This window comes from Vanessa atalanta, chromosome Z (genome assembly GCF_905147765.1).
Source record: "Vanessa atalanta chromosome Z, ilVanAtal1.2, whole genome shotgun sequence".
Classification (NCBI taxonomy): domain Eukaryota; kingdom Metazoa; phylum Arthropoda; class Insecta; order Lepidoptera; family Nymphalidae; genus Vanessa; species Vanessa atalanta.
This window is the reverse complement of record NC_061902.1, coordinates 12,331,986-12,347,520: the sequence shown is the minus strand read 5'-3', so window position 1 is coordinate 12,347,520 and position 15,535 is coordinate 12,331,986. Positions and strand designations below refer to the sequence as shown.

Here is a 15,535-nt window from a genome sequence, read left to right as displayed (position 1 = left end):
TTTTTATATGCTTTATTCAATTTTTCGATATAACGCAGAGGGTTTTTTATTAAATTAATAAACATTGTGTATCACATTGTTTCGGGTATTACTTACGAACGACGAAAGTGACAATGATTGTCTCCAACCTCTCAAGTTACAGGTGCTTTTCCCGAGCAATCGCTTTAGATTATTCTTGTATAACAGCACTCTAACGAGGTTACGAATGAGAATTAATCTTGAAAGTACATCGATATCGTAAACAATATAATATACAATCTAAACAATATATCCATTTTCACTTATCCCTCTCCGTCCAGATTAAAGCGTGTTCATATTGTTACGGATACTATCAAAAATTACTAACATTTAATTAGCCGTATATTACCTTTCAATTTTTATATTTATTTAATTACTTACATTTTAAAATGTTTTAGATGTATTTTTAAAATTGTCTGATCTTTAAATAAATAGCGATTATAATATGCTTGATTGGCATATTTATTCATATATTTTTAGTTAAACATAATGATATAATAATAAATTAAAATGCGATATTGCTGATTGTTAGATACTAATAAGAGCTTGTTTATTGTTTCGATTTTTGAAAATTTAACACCGCATTCGTGTATTTATCTCAATTCACATAAAATTAAATTAAATTGAGCGAATTCTCTAGTTAATAATTATTAAACCTCTTACAAATACATAAAAAATTATATAAGGTTTTATAATATTAAGAGCTTTTCGAATAGTATACTTACCAGAGATCTTATGAAGTAAACTGAATTTTTCGCGATAATTTATTAAATTTAATGTCCATCCAGTATTATTAGATAAATAGGTGTAATGGCCAAAGCCATTTATAGCTCCTATAGTACGTTAATATAACATAGGTTCACTAATTGGCCAACAAATTCTTATAATAAGTAAAATTTGAACGTTCTCCGATATATCGGTCCCTGACAATGCGTTATTTATTACAATATAATTTCTGAGGCTTTACAAAATTCAAATACACGATAAATAATTTTAAGCTTTAATAGACCTTTAATTATGGTAAATATATTTTGTTTCTGAAGCAAAAATTTAAATATAGTAAGAGATATTTATGCGTTGGGGAAGCATTGTTCTCAATAACTTCCCAGTTTCAATATATGGGTGCATGATACCATACCTTGTTAGCTATAGCTACCACGAAGGAGCAAGAAGTTTATGGAGTTTTGGAATTCATCTAAACTTTCGACCTAACAAATGGTTTTTAGGAATCACATTGTTTATCTTTGGTAATTAATTGTTTGAAATAAGTGCAGGCGACCTTGTGTAAAACATAAATGTGCATTTCAAAATATTCTTGTCATATGTAACAGCACCTGTGTCCATTAGTAGGTGTGAATGAGAAATAAATGAAGCAGTGCTTTCAAGAAGACCACGTGTTGCAACTTGGTCACACACAAGAGTTAAATACGGCTTATAGTTGCTCTGACTTTTGATCATTGAAAGCCTTTTTAGAGCGTATCCTAGTTTGTTAATAATCTGATCACAGCCTCTAAACGTATACGTAATTGTAATATGTGGTATTTTTGAAAAAAAAATCTGATACAATTATATTAATGCACATAGAAATCGTAAGATGATAGAAAAAACAGTATCTCCTACTATACTTAATATTATACGTAAGGTCGTTGTTAGCACAGTTGTTACATCCTTCATTTCTTTCACGAAAATTGTGCCAGTGTTAATAAATGTTTATGTGGTACAGCTACGAACATTCAATGTTAGGATCATGTGCCAATGAAATAAATAAAAAACTTATTTAGGCTGAAACAATACGAACTTCTGACTTGAAAGTATCAAAATTTATACTAAATTATAAGACATCATGATATGATATTATTCCAATTTCAAATATAGGCATAATATATTCATAAATATAATAATTATTTGGCGATTAATAAAAAGCACTCGAAGCACAACGCTCTAGCCTGAAAACTGACGACTCGATTCTCAAAACACTGCCGTATACTTATAAATCGCTTATAAATTCACCGTTAAATATAGAGCCATTAGCGTACAGCTGTACCACATATCATTAAAATCCCGACTAGCGTACACAATAGATTGTCGACCCGTGTAAACACTAAAGTCGGCGATCCTATTTCTTTAAAGAATCATAATTACGCGTCTGCGCCAAAAGTGTGAATGGTTCTGTTTAATTGAGAAACCGTTATCGCTTTACCATCTAACTGTATCCTATGTGCAGTGTAAGTCTGATAACGAAACATTTTTCACGGATTTATTCCGAAGTAAATCATAAAATTTAATGTGATGCCCGAGATTCAAACCTTGACTTTGATTATTAAGATGTTTTTAATTCTTATTTCTTTCTTATATGATGAAATCAGTATATTACTTTCATCGTAATTGTAATATTATTAAGAAAGATGGTATGTCAGTCCGTCTACGAAGTCACTTACTCAAACATTCAACCGTTAAACAATATTTTATTGTGTATCGGTATGAATTTTTATTTACGAGTGAGGTGATGACTAATTGGCTCTGCGATACGGTATTTAGTATGTATGTAAAGTTTGGCATGGCATGGCAATATGTTGAACTGCCGGAGAAGATTTTCAACGAAAATTATACATGTAATTTTTTTAGTTAATAATTAAACCTAATACGGTTCAAATGGCATAAATGTTTCGTTAATAAAATTACACTATAGATGTACATTTTCCCTGTCGTTCGTTAAGAGTTTTCGAAAGACCAACTATATTAAAATATACAGTGTAAGGCAGCGCCAGTGGGGTGACTATTAATTCAAGCCTGGTATTTGCAATGGCCTAGTTTCAATAACAAATTCGGTAAAGTTCGATTTATAACCCATCAGCTGGCGTTCTGCTTAGAGAATTCCATTGAAATATTGTTAACTCAGGTATAGTTGGTTTTTCGTCTTATTGTAATGAGTAAATCGCTTTTATCATCGATTTTTGAAATTTGGTGTGACTGAAGCTTTTCCTACTGTTACGTCTAATTTTAAACAGTGCTACGCTGTATCATTAATTTACTTTGTACCCTGAGTTTTAAATGAGACCTGTATAAATGATTCAATAAAGTGTAATTAATGTTTCATTTATGTCCCCACTCCTTTCCTAATTTAAAATAACGCTAGATATATTTTTGTAGGGATTTCTGATAATTTTCATTAGTGTTAATATATATAAAGCGTAAAACCTAATTAATTGTGAACCAGCGTAAAAAAACAAAATTAAAGTGAATACGTCAATTTATTTGTTTTTTTAAATTTTGCTTAAATTAAAGTGTATATGTAATTTTAGTACTATTTTTTATAATAAATTACTAAAATTATTTTTCAGCCCTCACATTCTGGTAGATTAGATAAAGATTTCATGCGCTTATTACATTTCCTATTCGCGAAACACAAAATCTCTTGTCGTATACTTACACTTACTTCACACATATATTTGGGGTTAAAATAAATTTTTACTCTGTCTAAGAGAGTCCAAAAAGAGCCCTTCCTCCTTTTACATTCAGATTCACTTTGTACGTATATATACAGAGTGGCGCCGACGTGATCACATTAAATGAAACGACGATTAATACTCATTAATATGAGGCTGATAAAATTACCGAAAACACAAATAGACGTATAATAAAAAAGTGGAAATTGCGAACAAAAAAATTTACAAACAATGAAAAAAAAACACCATTTGCAAAATTAGTTCAATAACCTGTAAAAACGGCAACTCCGTGTGTGTTGAACGTACCCCCTCACCCACTCCCCGTAGTTCCCTTTATCCTCAGCCGGCATTATTTTAGGTTAATAATTTGGAACGACAACGTTTGATCTATTTTGGCCGTAAGTTATTGACCTGCTAGGATTTATGCAACGATTTTTCCGATGATGTTATAGGGTGTTGTAATTTAATGAAATGAAAAAAAAGTCCCGTGTCAAGTTAATGAAGGCATTTAATTGTTTTTTTTTTTGTTTGGTCTTAAAACGCCATATATTATTAGAGGTATCATTTAATGCATTTACGTCACAGGCACATTGTATGTACTAACACAGAATTCTTTATATAATCTTTTCTTACGGATTACAGTAAGCTTATTGAATACAATTAATGTTCAGTTAGATATCTATAATATATAATAATGATCGTAAAATAGTTAAAATGTTATTATTCGTTATCTATTGCGTAAGAAAATTATAGTAATTTTTTATATTATAATTTAGAATATTAATTACCTACTTTATATTTAGAACCAATAATAATTTATCTATCTACTGGAATCAAGGGTTAATTTTGTTAACGACTTAGGACCTAACATAAGAAATTTTATTTGTGGAAAAAAGGATGGCGGGCTTTTTTAAAACATTAGATTGGATAAAAATGAAAATGGCGTGTTTTATACTTGATTACAAAGGTAAATATAAATCATAGATTCATGAAATAACGGTTAAAAGTGATAACGGTTAAATTTAAACTATAGAAAGGAGTTTTATTTATAATTACTAATATACCTAACATACGTACGCTAGTCATAGTGTATAATTTTACGCGGGAAAAAATCTTGTGATAATTTTTAAAGCCATACGAATGACGTTTTGAAATTTATTACACTTATTTTCATGAAATCGGAGACAGTAACAAAATATGAGTTTATTAAATATATTACAATAATATAAATAAGTCTCACAAAACCTAGCTTCACATCCGGCATGACCTTTGCTACGTGTGGGACGGACATTGGTAACTTTTAAGTTTACTAACCAATGGGTAACGGAGCTTTAGTAACCCAAGGATATATGGAAGCACATTGAAGAAATACACGTATAGGGTCGCTTCCCGGGGGCGATCGCCGGGGCACGCCTGGCGTCAGACGTGACAGAATGCGAGCCAGCGACTTCCTTCTTGCCGGTTGGATGGGAGTCGGGGATAGGGGGGTTAGGGAAAGATCCTCAAGGACTACAACCGATGAACAAAGCGATACGGATGATACTTTGCAGAGCAGGGAAGTGTCTCCCAAGCAAGCTCGGCCGGAACATCTGAAACGAGCACAGAATCACAATTTGAAGATGCAAAAAAAGAAGCGGTCACTAGTAGAGTTAGAAGAACTTATGTTTTGTTATTTTAAAGAGAGCCAGAGGGAGTGGTTACAGACCCTTTTCAAGGAGAGAAATCCTGACAATCCTAAAATATATCGAATCGATAGAAGAAGGAAATGGACACATCAGGAACAAGAAGAACTAATGTGTTGTTACTTTGAAGCGAAACGCGAAGGTATTGTCTATATTAGTAAGCTAGAAAAAAATTTTACAAACCGAAACCCAAATAATCATAGGATTCATAGATTCAACGGAAATAGACTATCTAATCAAGCACGTAGAATTTTGAAACAAAATCTCATTTCTCACGAACTATTGAACCGAATCAAACTGCGAGCTGATAGCCAGATACTACATTCTCACCAAACCGATTCAAATATTCAACCGAATGCAACATCTGCTTCAGTGTTAGACAATATCGCGGAAGAAAGGCTTAAAGAAGACACCTTGAATGTGGATAATAGAAACGAAGAAGAATCTCTAACAAGCCAATTTCAAATCGAACATGAAAATCCCATCATACTTCAATTCCTTCAAATTTCTGCAGAAGTAAAAGAAATACCTATCGAAAAGCGCACTTACTTGCCAAAAGTAAAAAATGATAAGCAATTTATACATAATCTAGCAATAATTAACTATTATTTACCCAATATTCTGGCAAGTAATTGTACTCTTCGAGATACGACTGATTTAATTTATGTAGCAACAAAAACAAATAATTTATGAATAATATAATAAATATGAATGAACAAACAATCTCTTTACTTGTCTGACGAAGTTTTAAAGCCTAACACAGATCCCCCATGGAAGAAGAAAATAAAAATAAAAATTGAACGCTCAAGGAAAGAATTAGGACAAATGGTAGAAATTTTGAGAGGAGACATCACGAAAAATGATTAAAATCAAAGAAAAAATTTACACGAAATATAAAATACAGAATGCAAAAGTACAAAAGAAATATTGAAAAATAAAAGCACTAGCAGGCAGAAGAAGAATATGAACGATGTCATAAACAATAAGAAACTGCAGAATAAAATATTTATTGAAGACGAACATCGGTTATATAGAAGTTATTATATAGAAGTACCGAGGAATTTTGGAGTAATATTTTATCGCAACCACGACGCAGAATGGATTAGGGTACTGATATAGAACAAGACAATAATAACTTAAATATGAGCACCTTTGAAGAAATAACTGTTGAAAACATTATACAATCTGTTAGTAAATTACCTAATTGGAAAGCGCCAGGGCAAGATAACATTCAATATAATTATCTAAAATATCTCACTAATATACATGACCAATTAGCACTATTATTCACCAAACTTCTACAAGACGAAGAACCGCTAGAAGATTGGCTCATAACTGGCAAAGTCATTTTAATACCGATATTCGCGTCCCATCGCATGTTTACCTAGCATATGTAAGCTTCTCACATCGATACTATCCGAACAACTGTACACTCATTGTCAAGTACACAATATTATGGCCCCAGATCAAAGAGGATGTCGACGTGCCCATGGATGTAAGATCATTTAATGGTAAATAAAGCTTTCTTGGAAGATGCACATAAGACTCAAAAGAATTTAAGCATGTGCTGCATAGACTATAAAAAAAGCTTTCGATAGTAATCTTATGAGTGGCTACTGCGTGTACTTGATATTTATAAATGTCCACCTATCATTAAATCTTTTCTTGAAAGAGCTATGCATAAATGGAAAATTGTAATGACGGCTAAGGGCTCTACAGAATCTTATGCCATATTATACTAAATAATAATATAAATAAAACTCCGATTAAAAAGTAATAAACTTTTTATACATATCTCAAATGTTATTAGTTTTTCTTTTTTGTTTAATCATATTAAATATATAATTTTACAAAATACATATAAAAGTTGAACATAAGAATAAACTTATGTAAATGTCGCAGACAATTAGCTAGGTAGGTTTTAATTAAAAAGCTAGTTAAGCCTTTTAATTGATAGCCTAGCGAGCTAATTGTCGACGTATCGGAATATTTTTTTGTATTATGAGTAGTCACTTTATTTTCATTTATTTTATTGTACTTTTTTACTTTGCTTATTATTTTTAACAGTATTATTTTTTCACTGCTTTTTTGCTCTAGTGGCTAGATATAAAGCCACAGATCCCTACAACAAGTTACTGAGTTTTTCTATCGAAACATTTTCAGTAACAATCAGCAATCTGTAATTTGGAATTTTCCTCCGGCAAGCACGTACAGTCGTTGATCCTGTGCCTGAACTCTTTTCGATAGTGTCGGATGTGTTTGCGTATAAGTCTTGCGTAGCTCACCTTAGAGATCGGCTGCAGTGATCTTAATCGGCCAGGACGACATCATCATCATATGGTTATCATATTATAAATAAGGTTGGCGGTCTGAAAATCTCCAATCTCCAAGGCATTTTTCTGGCGGTTTTTTTTTAAATTATTGTCTAAGATGGTTTTCTATTTCTTTTTATATATTATTACTCTTTTCATACTTGGTGAAAAAATATATTTATTATACATATTTTATTATCTGTCTGTATATAAAACTCTCATCGTCACATACTAAATAAATAGGTACATATAATTTTTACAAATATTGGACCGCCAATTTTATGGTAACAATTTGAAAAATGTCACTTGAAAAATTTCTTATACAAGTTTTTTTTTTTTTTTAAAGTTTTCACAAAGATGCCGTTTTACATTAATAATATTGTAGTGCAAACTATTAATATTAAAATGCGTCTGAAGGGGCAGCGGTGGTCGGCGGGGCCTGATGCCCAGGAGATACAAGAGAATACCTTCTTTAGCAAAGAAAATCTTAGAAGAATTTATGTAGTTAGTTTTAATGTTGAGATTAATTAAATACCGGCAGTATTTATCTCATGAGTGAGTTCGACGAGAGTTTTTATGCCAAACAATGTTAATTAATTAATAAAGGATTGTAAAACAACAACATTACTTCAAAAGTTTTTTATTAGACAACTGTAATGAAATAATAAAATAATAAAAAAAATATATTTGTACAACTTCTATTGCTTCCAATTTAAATAAAAACAATACTATTTACATATATTATCTTAAACCCTATTATATTTCCAAACAAAGCCCAAATTACTTATCATTTCTATGAAAATTCTCTGTCTATTGTTTTGAATTTCGACTCAATAAATTAGAACATACTGAATAGATTTTCCTTTATTATTTATCACGTAGGGTGAATATTTTTTTAATATGAAGAATATTTATGATTCTTTAAACATTATTTTTTTCCAGAAACTTATAAAAACTAATATGTATTATTCTTTTAAAATAAAAATAAAAACCTGAGTGTCAATAAAATATTTACAAAGATATTAAAATGTTCATACATAATTCTTCATTCAAAAATTAAATAAACAGACGGAACTAACCGACGTTAAGTCACATAACCTATCGAGAAAACTACAAAACTTTAACAATTCGCCATCGCTTTGCGCACAAATGAAACGATTGATTGATACCGAAACTAAGGTTTATTTAATGAAATAATTAAGTCATACAAACCTTTTTATTTTATGGATTTAATTATATAAATATTTCCAAGTAATATAATATGTGATACATACAAATCTTCATTTGTTTTTCAAAGTGCGTTTTTCATCGAATGTGATATTGGCTTCTTTCTATCCATAATTATGCTCTAATAGCATATCATTCGAAACAAAGTAAAAAAATGTTTGTCGTAGTGAAAAAATTCACAGTGTAAAAACATGTTAAGTATCGGATATCAAAATTTCATGGTCAATGAAAATCATTACCAAAGTTAAACATTAAAAACCTGTTCCAAGAAGTAAATGTGATAAACGGATGTTACGATATAGAAGACCTTTTTGAAGTCAAAATAGTTTTACAGGGAAGACGTGGTAGGTTTGATTTCGAAAATCGCTGCCAGGGCGAGGTGGTCGGAGCCGTAATGGTCGTTTGGGAGTTTTCCGAGGACGTCACACTCTACTTCTGAAGGTAGTCGAAGCCTTTCCAAAAGCTTGAGGGATTTGCAATGACTGAAAAAGTAAGTTACATTTGATCGTTTTAAACAAATGCGTAAGTTTACTGACGCATAGTGTACCCATAGTAAGCATAAGTGAGCCCACATTCTCGTCCATTGAAACAAAAACAAATAATTAAAACATGTGTAACACAACTTGAATCTCAACGTGTGCACCTACAAATAAATAATAAAATTTATGATCGCAATAAGTATCAGAATTGCGATTAGAAAGTCTTGAGCTAGATTTTTCTTCTTGTAAATTTTAGGTCAAACTAGACATTCGAAGTTACATAGACTTACAACAAGCTGAAAATGCTTTCACTTGTTCAAAACATAATTAATAATAATATTCAGAAGTTCTGAATCATTTTCAGGAAAATGGTAATTTGAACCTACCGTTTTCCTGAAAATTGTGAAAATTCATTTTTTTCGGGATTTTCGACCTTTGACTTCAAATAAAAAAACACCCAAGTACCGGAATGATTCGGAACTTCTGAATATTATTATTATATATGTTTTGAACAACTGAAAGCATTTTCAGCTTGTTGTAAATTTAAGTAACTTACTTTTCTTTTTTGGTTTAATTTGACCGGACTATTAAGCGCGAGTCACATAAACTAAATTGGTTGCTAAAATTGTTTTTATTGCTCTACAGAAAAATATGAATTTTTTTCAGAAAAAATTGATTAATCGTGTAATGAATGACAACGAGAGTTTATTATTACAAAGAATTTTTATACTCTGACCACCAGGTTATCCACTTTATGAAATACTGACAACACATCAATGTAAAGTTACCAATAATAAATTATCGACTCGAGTCAATATATTAGACGTTAAGTAAAATCGATTAAAATGAAACACCGATACTGTTTTTATGCCTATATAGTAATATAAAAATGAAGTACAAAAGTAATATACACCTTTACTAACGGTGAGCATAAAAATAATGTTATCACTTATCTGTCTGTGCATATGTAATTATAGACATTACTATCGAGCAATACAACGATTTTGGTTCATAGTTTTTTGTGAACGTCAAAAAAAATCTAAATGTCACTTAATTATCACTCACATTAAAACTAATAATAATTGCATTTCACAATTAAAAAAAACAAAACAAAAACAATAATAATAATAATGTTAAACATTCTTAAAAGTGCTTTTAAGCTGGTTTAACATTATTACGATGTAATATTACATTTCGTATCATCTACTCGTATGGTATATTTATTGGAATATAATTTGCCAAACGTTAAAACGACTCTTGTAAGAGCTTTCGTAAAGCATATAACCTGATGGACTATGTACATTAGTCGACAATGTTTATAATTATAGCTGTTAACTCTACTTTGAGGAAATTTAAATATCAGTTCCTCACTATTACTTAAATAATATAATTAAAATCTCTATCTAAAAAAAAGTAATGCATCTGGATGAAAATTAATAGATAATCTGCAATTATCAACAACGACTATTATTTTAAAAAATAAAAATAGGAGGAACAAAAAAGTAACGAAATAAAAAAAATTAAATCATACCTAAAATAAATATAATCCACGGTGATCCAATAATCTTGGAACGTGGTAGCCTCGAATCGACCGTCACTTTTCACTTTGTTGTAGACCGATGTCAATTTTAAAGGGTGACAAATCGAACCGCTATTGAACATCTCGCTGTAATCCGGAATCGGAGATGTGTCATCCCCTTGAGTGTTTATTGAGTAATCAGAATTGAATATCTGTAGGAAGGGGGTGTAGGTTGAATTAGTTCTTCATTTCAATTTAAAGCGTGGTTTAAACTATAAACATTATCAGTTTTTGAATATATTAATGAATCTATCTCATTTCTTGTAGTCTAAATAAATGAGAGAGACTCTCTTAATTTCTTTTTTTATTAAAATTGATTTATAACTTTCATCTTCTTCATTTCAATATGTAACGTTAATACTATATATATGTTTATTTTATCAATTCTAATAATACCGTTTGTTTAAAATTAAATAAACAAGAAAAAAATACAAACACAAATAATGAAATAAATAAATAATAACAAAATGTAGTAAATGTAGTAGTTTATGACTAGTATTGTTACAAAGGTTTTTGTTTACGGTAAAAAAATATAATCACACCTTGATGTACAAAATATTGTTACAAAACTAAGTATTACAGTCAAGAACAAGCCGTTTCGAAATATAATTCAAGCGTGTAAAACCCAAAGCAAATATGTATCATTGTTTCATATAATGATCAGGATTAAGTCCTTACGATAGTAGGAGTCCTACGACTTATGGGTAAAATTAATACAAAGTTACCCCCTCCGTCTCGTAGTTAAAATTTCCAAAAATCCTTTCTTGGAGCGTCACGAAATGTGTAACTATACGCCAAATTTAAAGTCAATCAGGCCTATTGTTTTGGAGATCTCGTGATAAGTTATTCATATTTTACTTTTATGCATAGATTAACATAGATTTACTTTGTATTTTATTTAAACTGTTCATCATTAACTATTCATAAAATAAAAGTTGCTTTGAAACGACTGTCATTTCATTTATAGCCTGGAAATGTTCGTAGAGCCACTAGAGAATGAATAACGGAAATAATTCAAGTATATCTAGTGTATCTTTAAATAGTTGTTTCCAAAAAAATACATGAAAAAAATGCGTTCCAACACAAAATGGATCATGCAACATCAAAGTCATCTGGTGCTAAAAATTTGACTCACTCGAGGTATATCTTTCTCTATATATATACGTGTAACTGTGACACAGATGTTACCTATTTTCGACGGATGTGAGTAAATAAAAATATAAAGAGATCAATCAAACTAATAAAAACTAAAATGAAATAGAACCTTTAGCATACTAAAATCGGGAGCGATTCCTTTATGCCTATTTAAATAGACAGAGAGATGCTGGCAGTTGTCAGTTACGCCAATTTTCTTCCAGTCTGAATTATCCCTCAATGCACCAGCGCTGTAAAATTAACCTTATTTTTAGTGTCATAAAAGATAAAATCCCCAAAAATCTTACACATAGAACAATCTTGCAGAAATGAAAATATTTAAAAAAAATTATGTTTTAAAAATAAATATGAATCTTTTAAAGATTTCAAAAATGGAAGAAAGTGGAACTTAGGCGTTCACTTTCCTGGAATTGTGATTCATCAATCATCATAACATACCGATGTACAGTGTGTCTTAGTAGTGTTTAAATAAATAAAAAACTCTTAAATAAAAAATCCATCGATTGTTGCTTTTTTTCTTAAAAAGCTTCAAAAATGTATATAACAACAAACAAAATAAAACGATTATTCACCATATGTTGTTGAGTTGAATCGATGGATTAATATTTAATTATATCTATGTATGATAATAATTACAAGATGAAATGAGTGCTAGGAAGTGAAACAAAATAAATTGATTTAGTAACGAATATGTACGTAACTCATGTATGTTTAAGATTTCTATTTTATACCTTCAAACCGACATTAAACCACACTATAATAGATATCACAGCTACCGTGTTCAAATAAATAACAATTTTGATTTAAGATGATACAAAAAAAAAATCATTTACGTATCAAAAACCCATACATAGTGGCGGAACACCTTAATTTAAATGTTAACAACTGCAGTAAACAGTAAAGTAAAAATGATTACCTAACACGTCCTTTGTCTAACAACTTTATAACTGCACTGTCTGGACTTGAATTAAAATCACCCGTCAAAATGATTGGCAAGTAGGATCTGAAAAAAAAACGAATGATTACTGTCAGCATAAAGATTAAAAACAATATATATATATATATATATATATATATATATATATTATTTATTTATTTATTATATTATATATATATTGTTTTTAATCTCGTTCAAGCTCATCCGCCTATTCGATATCAATTGGATAGGCGGACGAGCAAATTGGCCACCTGATGTTAAGTGGTCCCCGCCCATAGACGCTGGCCCATGACGCTGTAAGAAATATTAACCATTCCTTACATCACCAAGGCGCAACCAATCTCGGGAACTGGCTCACTCACTGGCTTCAAACCGTCAATGACTAATAATACTATTTCCTTAACACAGGTCGTTGTAACTATTAGCAGTGTGACTGCAGTCCATGAATTTTCAATAACATTGGAAACGACTGTTAACTTATTATAATCTAAATGTTTTTTATACAACCACACTTATATTATTTTGAAATAAAATATTATTCAGAAAAAAAAAACAATTCACAATTAATATAATTTTGATATTTGATATAGGAATAATAATAATGTATTTTATAGCAACTACATTAATATATTTAAATAATTATACTTGAAGAATATACTACACTACACAACATTTTTTTACATAAAAAATAAATAACTATATTTTTTTCTGATATCTGAGTATGAAACCGATTCACATAAAAAATTGTACATTTGAAGATTTGTTCCGATTAGAAGCTGATTGTTTTATATGTATCATGAATTTTTATGCAATATAACATAAATTTAATTTAAAATCACTCAAATACACGAAAGTGAATCATAGAGTTCTTAGAAGTGCATATATAATATTATATATTTTTACTCCGCCACCACAGCCGTGGCGAAGGCTCGAAGTGCCGCTAAAAAATGTAAATAGCACGAAACGTCACTTTACACCATCAAGATAAAAGTTTATGTACACAAGACTGGTCGTTGCCGCTTCACTCAATTCAACGAAGTTGAGAGATTAATTTTTCATTATTTTGCTACTTTATTTCAACTACATTATGACAAATTAAGCACATAAGACATACTACTGCCTGTTTAACAATTTCAACCATGAACTTACCCCGCCATAACCCTTCTATAACCAGAACGCCAAATGTTTTTTTAAAATTATATACGTATATATAATATATCCTGCCTGGTCAACAACAAACCTGGTCAAAGTCAACAAGTATAGAAATATAAGTCAGATTTGGCCATTTTACCCTTGACCACATAGGCCTTTTCATTCACGAAGTCACGTTAAATAAATGAATTTTTAATTAAATAAATTTAACAAATATGCTCTAATTTGTATTATTTTTCTATCTGTACACTTAATCGTCTCACGCACACTAAGACGTCTTGTAAGCACGATCGCCACTCATTCAAACTAATGTACGCAAATTATATGTGTTAATTCCAGGAAATATTTGACTAAATCTGCGTACATAATAACAATCTCGGTCACAGAAATAATGTAAGGATCTATCTGTATCAGATTACTCATACAGATAATATCATTTTACATTGACGCAATAAAAAAAACAAATGTTTCCAATACTCACCCCTTTGATTTACTATCATAAGCAAAACGATCGATTTCTGCCAAGAGTACTTGCATTTGTGCCAGGCGTACATCTGTTCTCTTAGGATTATACAAGAGGTGGGTTGTGGCGATCACAATGGGTGTACACGGCGACGCTTTCGGTAGTAATTTCACCATTAGCCCTATGTTATCCCGGTTGAGGATAGGCATCTCCGGCTGATAGTACTCCACCTGAAATATACTGATTATAAAGCCTTTTCTGGTTACATTTTGTAATTTATGTGAAATATTAATTTAAATTATTAATTTAATTAATAAATCTACAACGTGAGTATTGAGTTGTTTATGTTGAATATTTAACATAACATTAAAAAGTAAGAAAGTAAGAAAGAGAAAAAATATTGAATTCCGTAAATTTGCTATTTCAAGTGCAAATAAAGAGTCATAAAACAAATGGACTTTATTTAACTAAGATAAATAAACATTTTATTATTTTAATATAGGTTAGTTTTCATGAGAAATTTATTTTATGACATTCGTATATTTTGTGTTTACACCTTGGTATTCTTAAAACTAATCTAATCGTAATAGCATTATTTATATTGCTATGGCTGTTAGAAGCACTTTTGACAATTTTATTTTACATTGAAATAAAACTAGTTTTTAACGGATTTAATCGCGTATTTTAATTATTTTAACATCCCGACGTTTCGAGCACTTTGCAGTGTTCGTGGTCACGGGCAGACAATTTTATTTTAATTTTATAACGTCGTTGTTTATTTTACTGGAAAAAATATAATATATAAGTCTCAGTAGTGGCGTCACTAAGAGTAACTAAAATCAAAAAGTTTTTACATACAGATGTTCGAGCTGAATTCATTATAATAACTTCAGCTTATTCCTATCAAAGACGAACTAAGGACAAATAAACCTAAGAATTACATTTTCCATGCGATTTGCTCTGCTATACTATGAACTGTTTTTGACTAATACATACCTACTTATGATACAATACTATTCAACTTAAGTATTTATATTCACTTTTTTTACTGACATACGATCACAACTTCAGCTTCATTCAAAGCT

The 15,535-nt window shown here is 30.2% G+C and overlaps 1 protein-coding gene across 5 annotated transcripts in view; it reads right to left on the bottom strand.

Annotated features, from left to right (window-relative positions):
• The window catches only part of LOC125076016 (protein angel homolog 2), a 34,228-nt gene that overhangs the window by 8,479 nt on the left and 10,214 nt on the right, over nucleotides 1-15,535 (bottom strand). For 2 of the 5 annotated variants that reach the window (XM_047687942.1, XM_047687940.1), the window contains exons 6-10: nucleotides 14,469-14,680; nucleotides 12,815-12,901; nucleotides 12,008-12,128; nucleotides 10,696-10,895; nucleotides 8,171-9,167 (exon numbers count right to left, since the gene is read on the bottom strand). In XM_047687942.1, the coding sequence (XP_047543898.1) occupies nucleotides 9,014-9,167; nucleotides 10,696-10,895; nucleotides 12,008-12,128; nucleotides 12,815-12,901; nucleotides 14,469-14,680 (774 nt within the window). In that variant the 3' untranslated portion in view covers nucleotides 8,171-9,013. Of the gene's footprint in view, nucleotides 1-8,170; nucleotides 9,168-10,695; nucleotides 10,896-12,007; nucleotides 12,129-12,814; nucleotides 12,902-14,468; nucleotides 14,681-15,535 lie in introns of those variants that run through there. The other 3 variants (XM_047687943.1, XM_047687944.1, XM_047687941.1) reach the window with 2 other exon arrangements.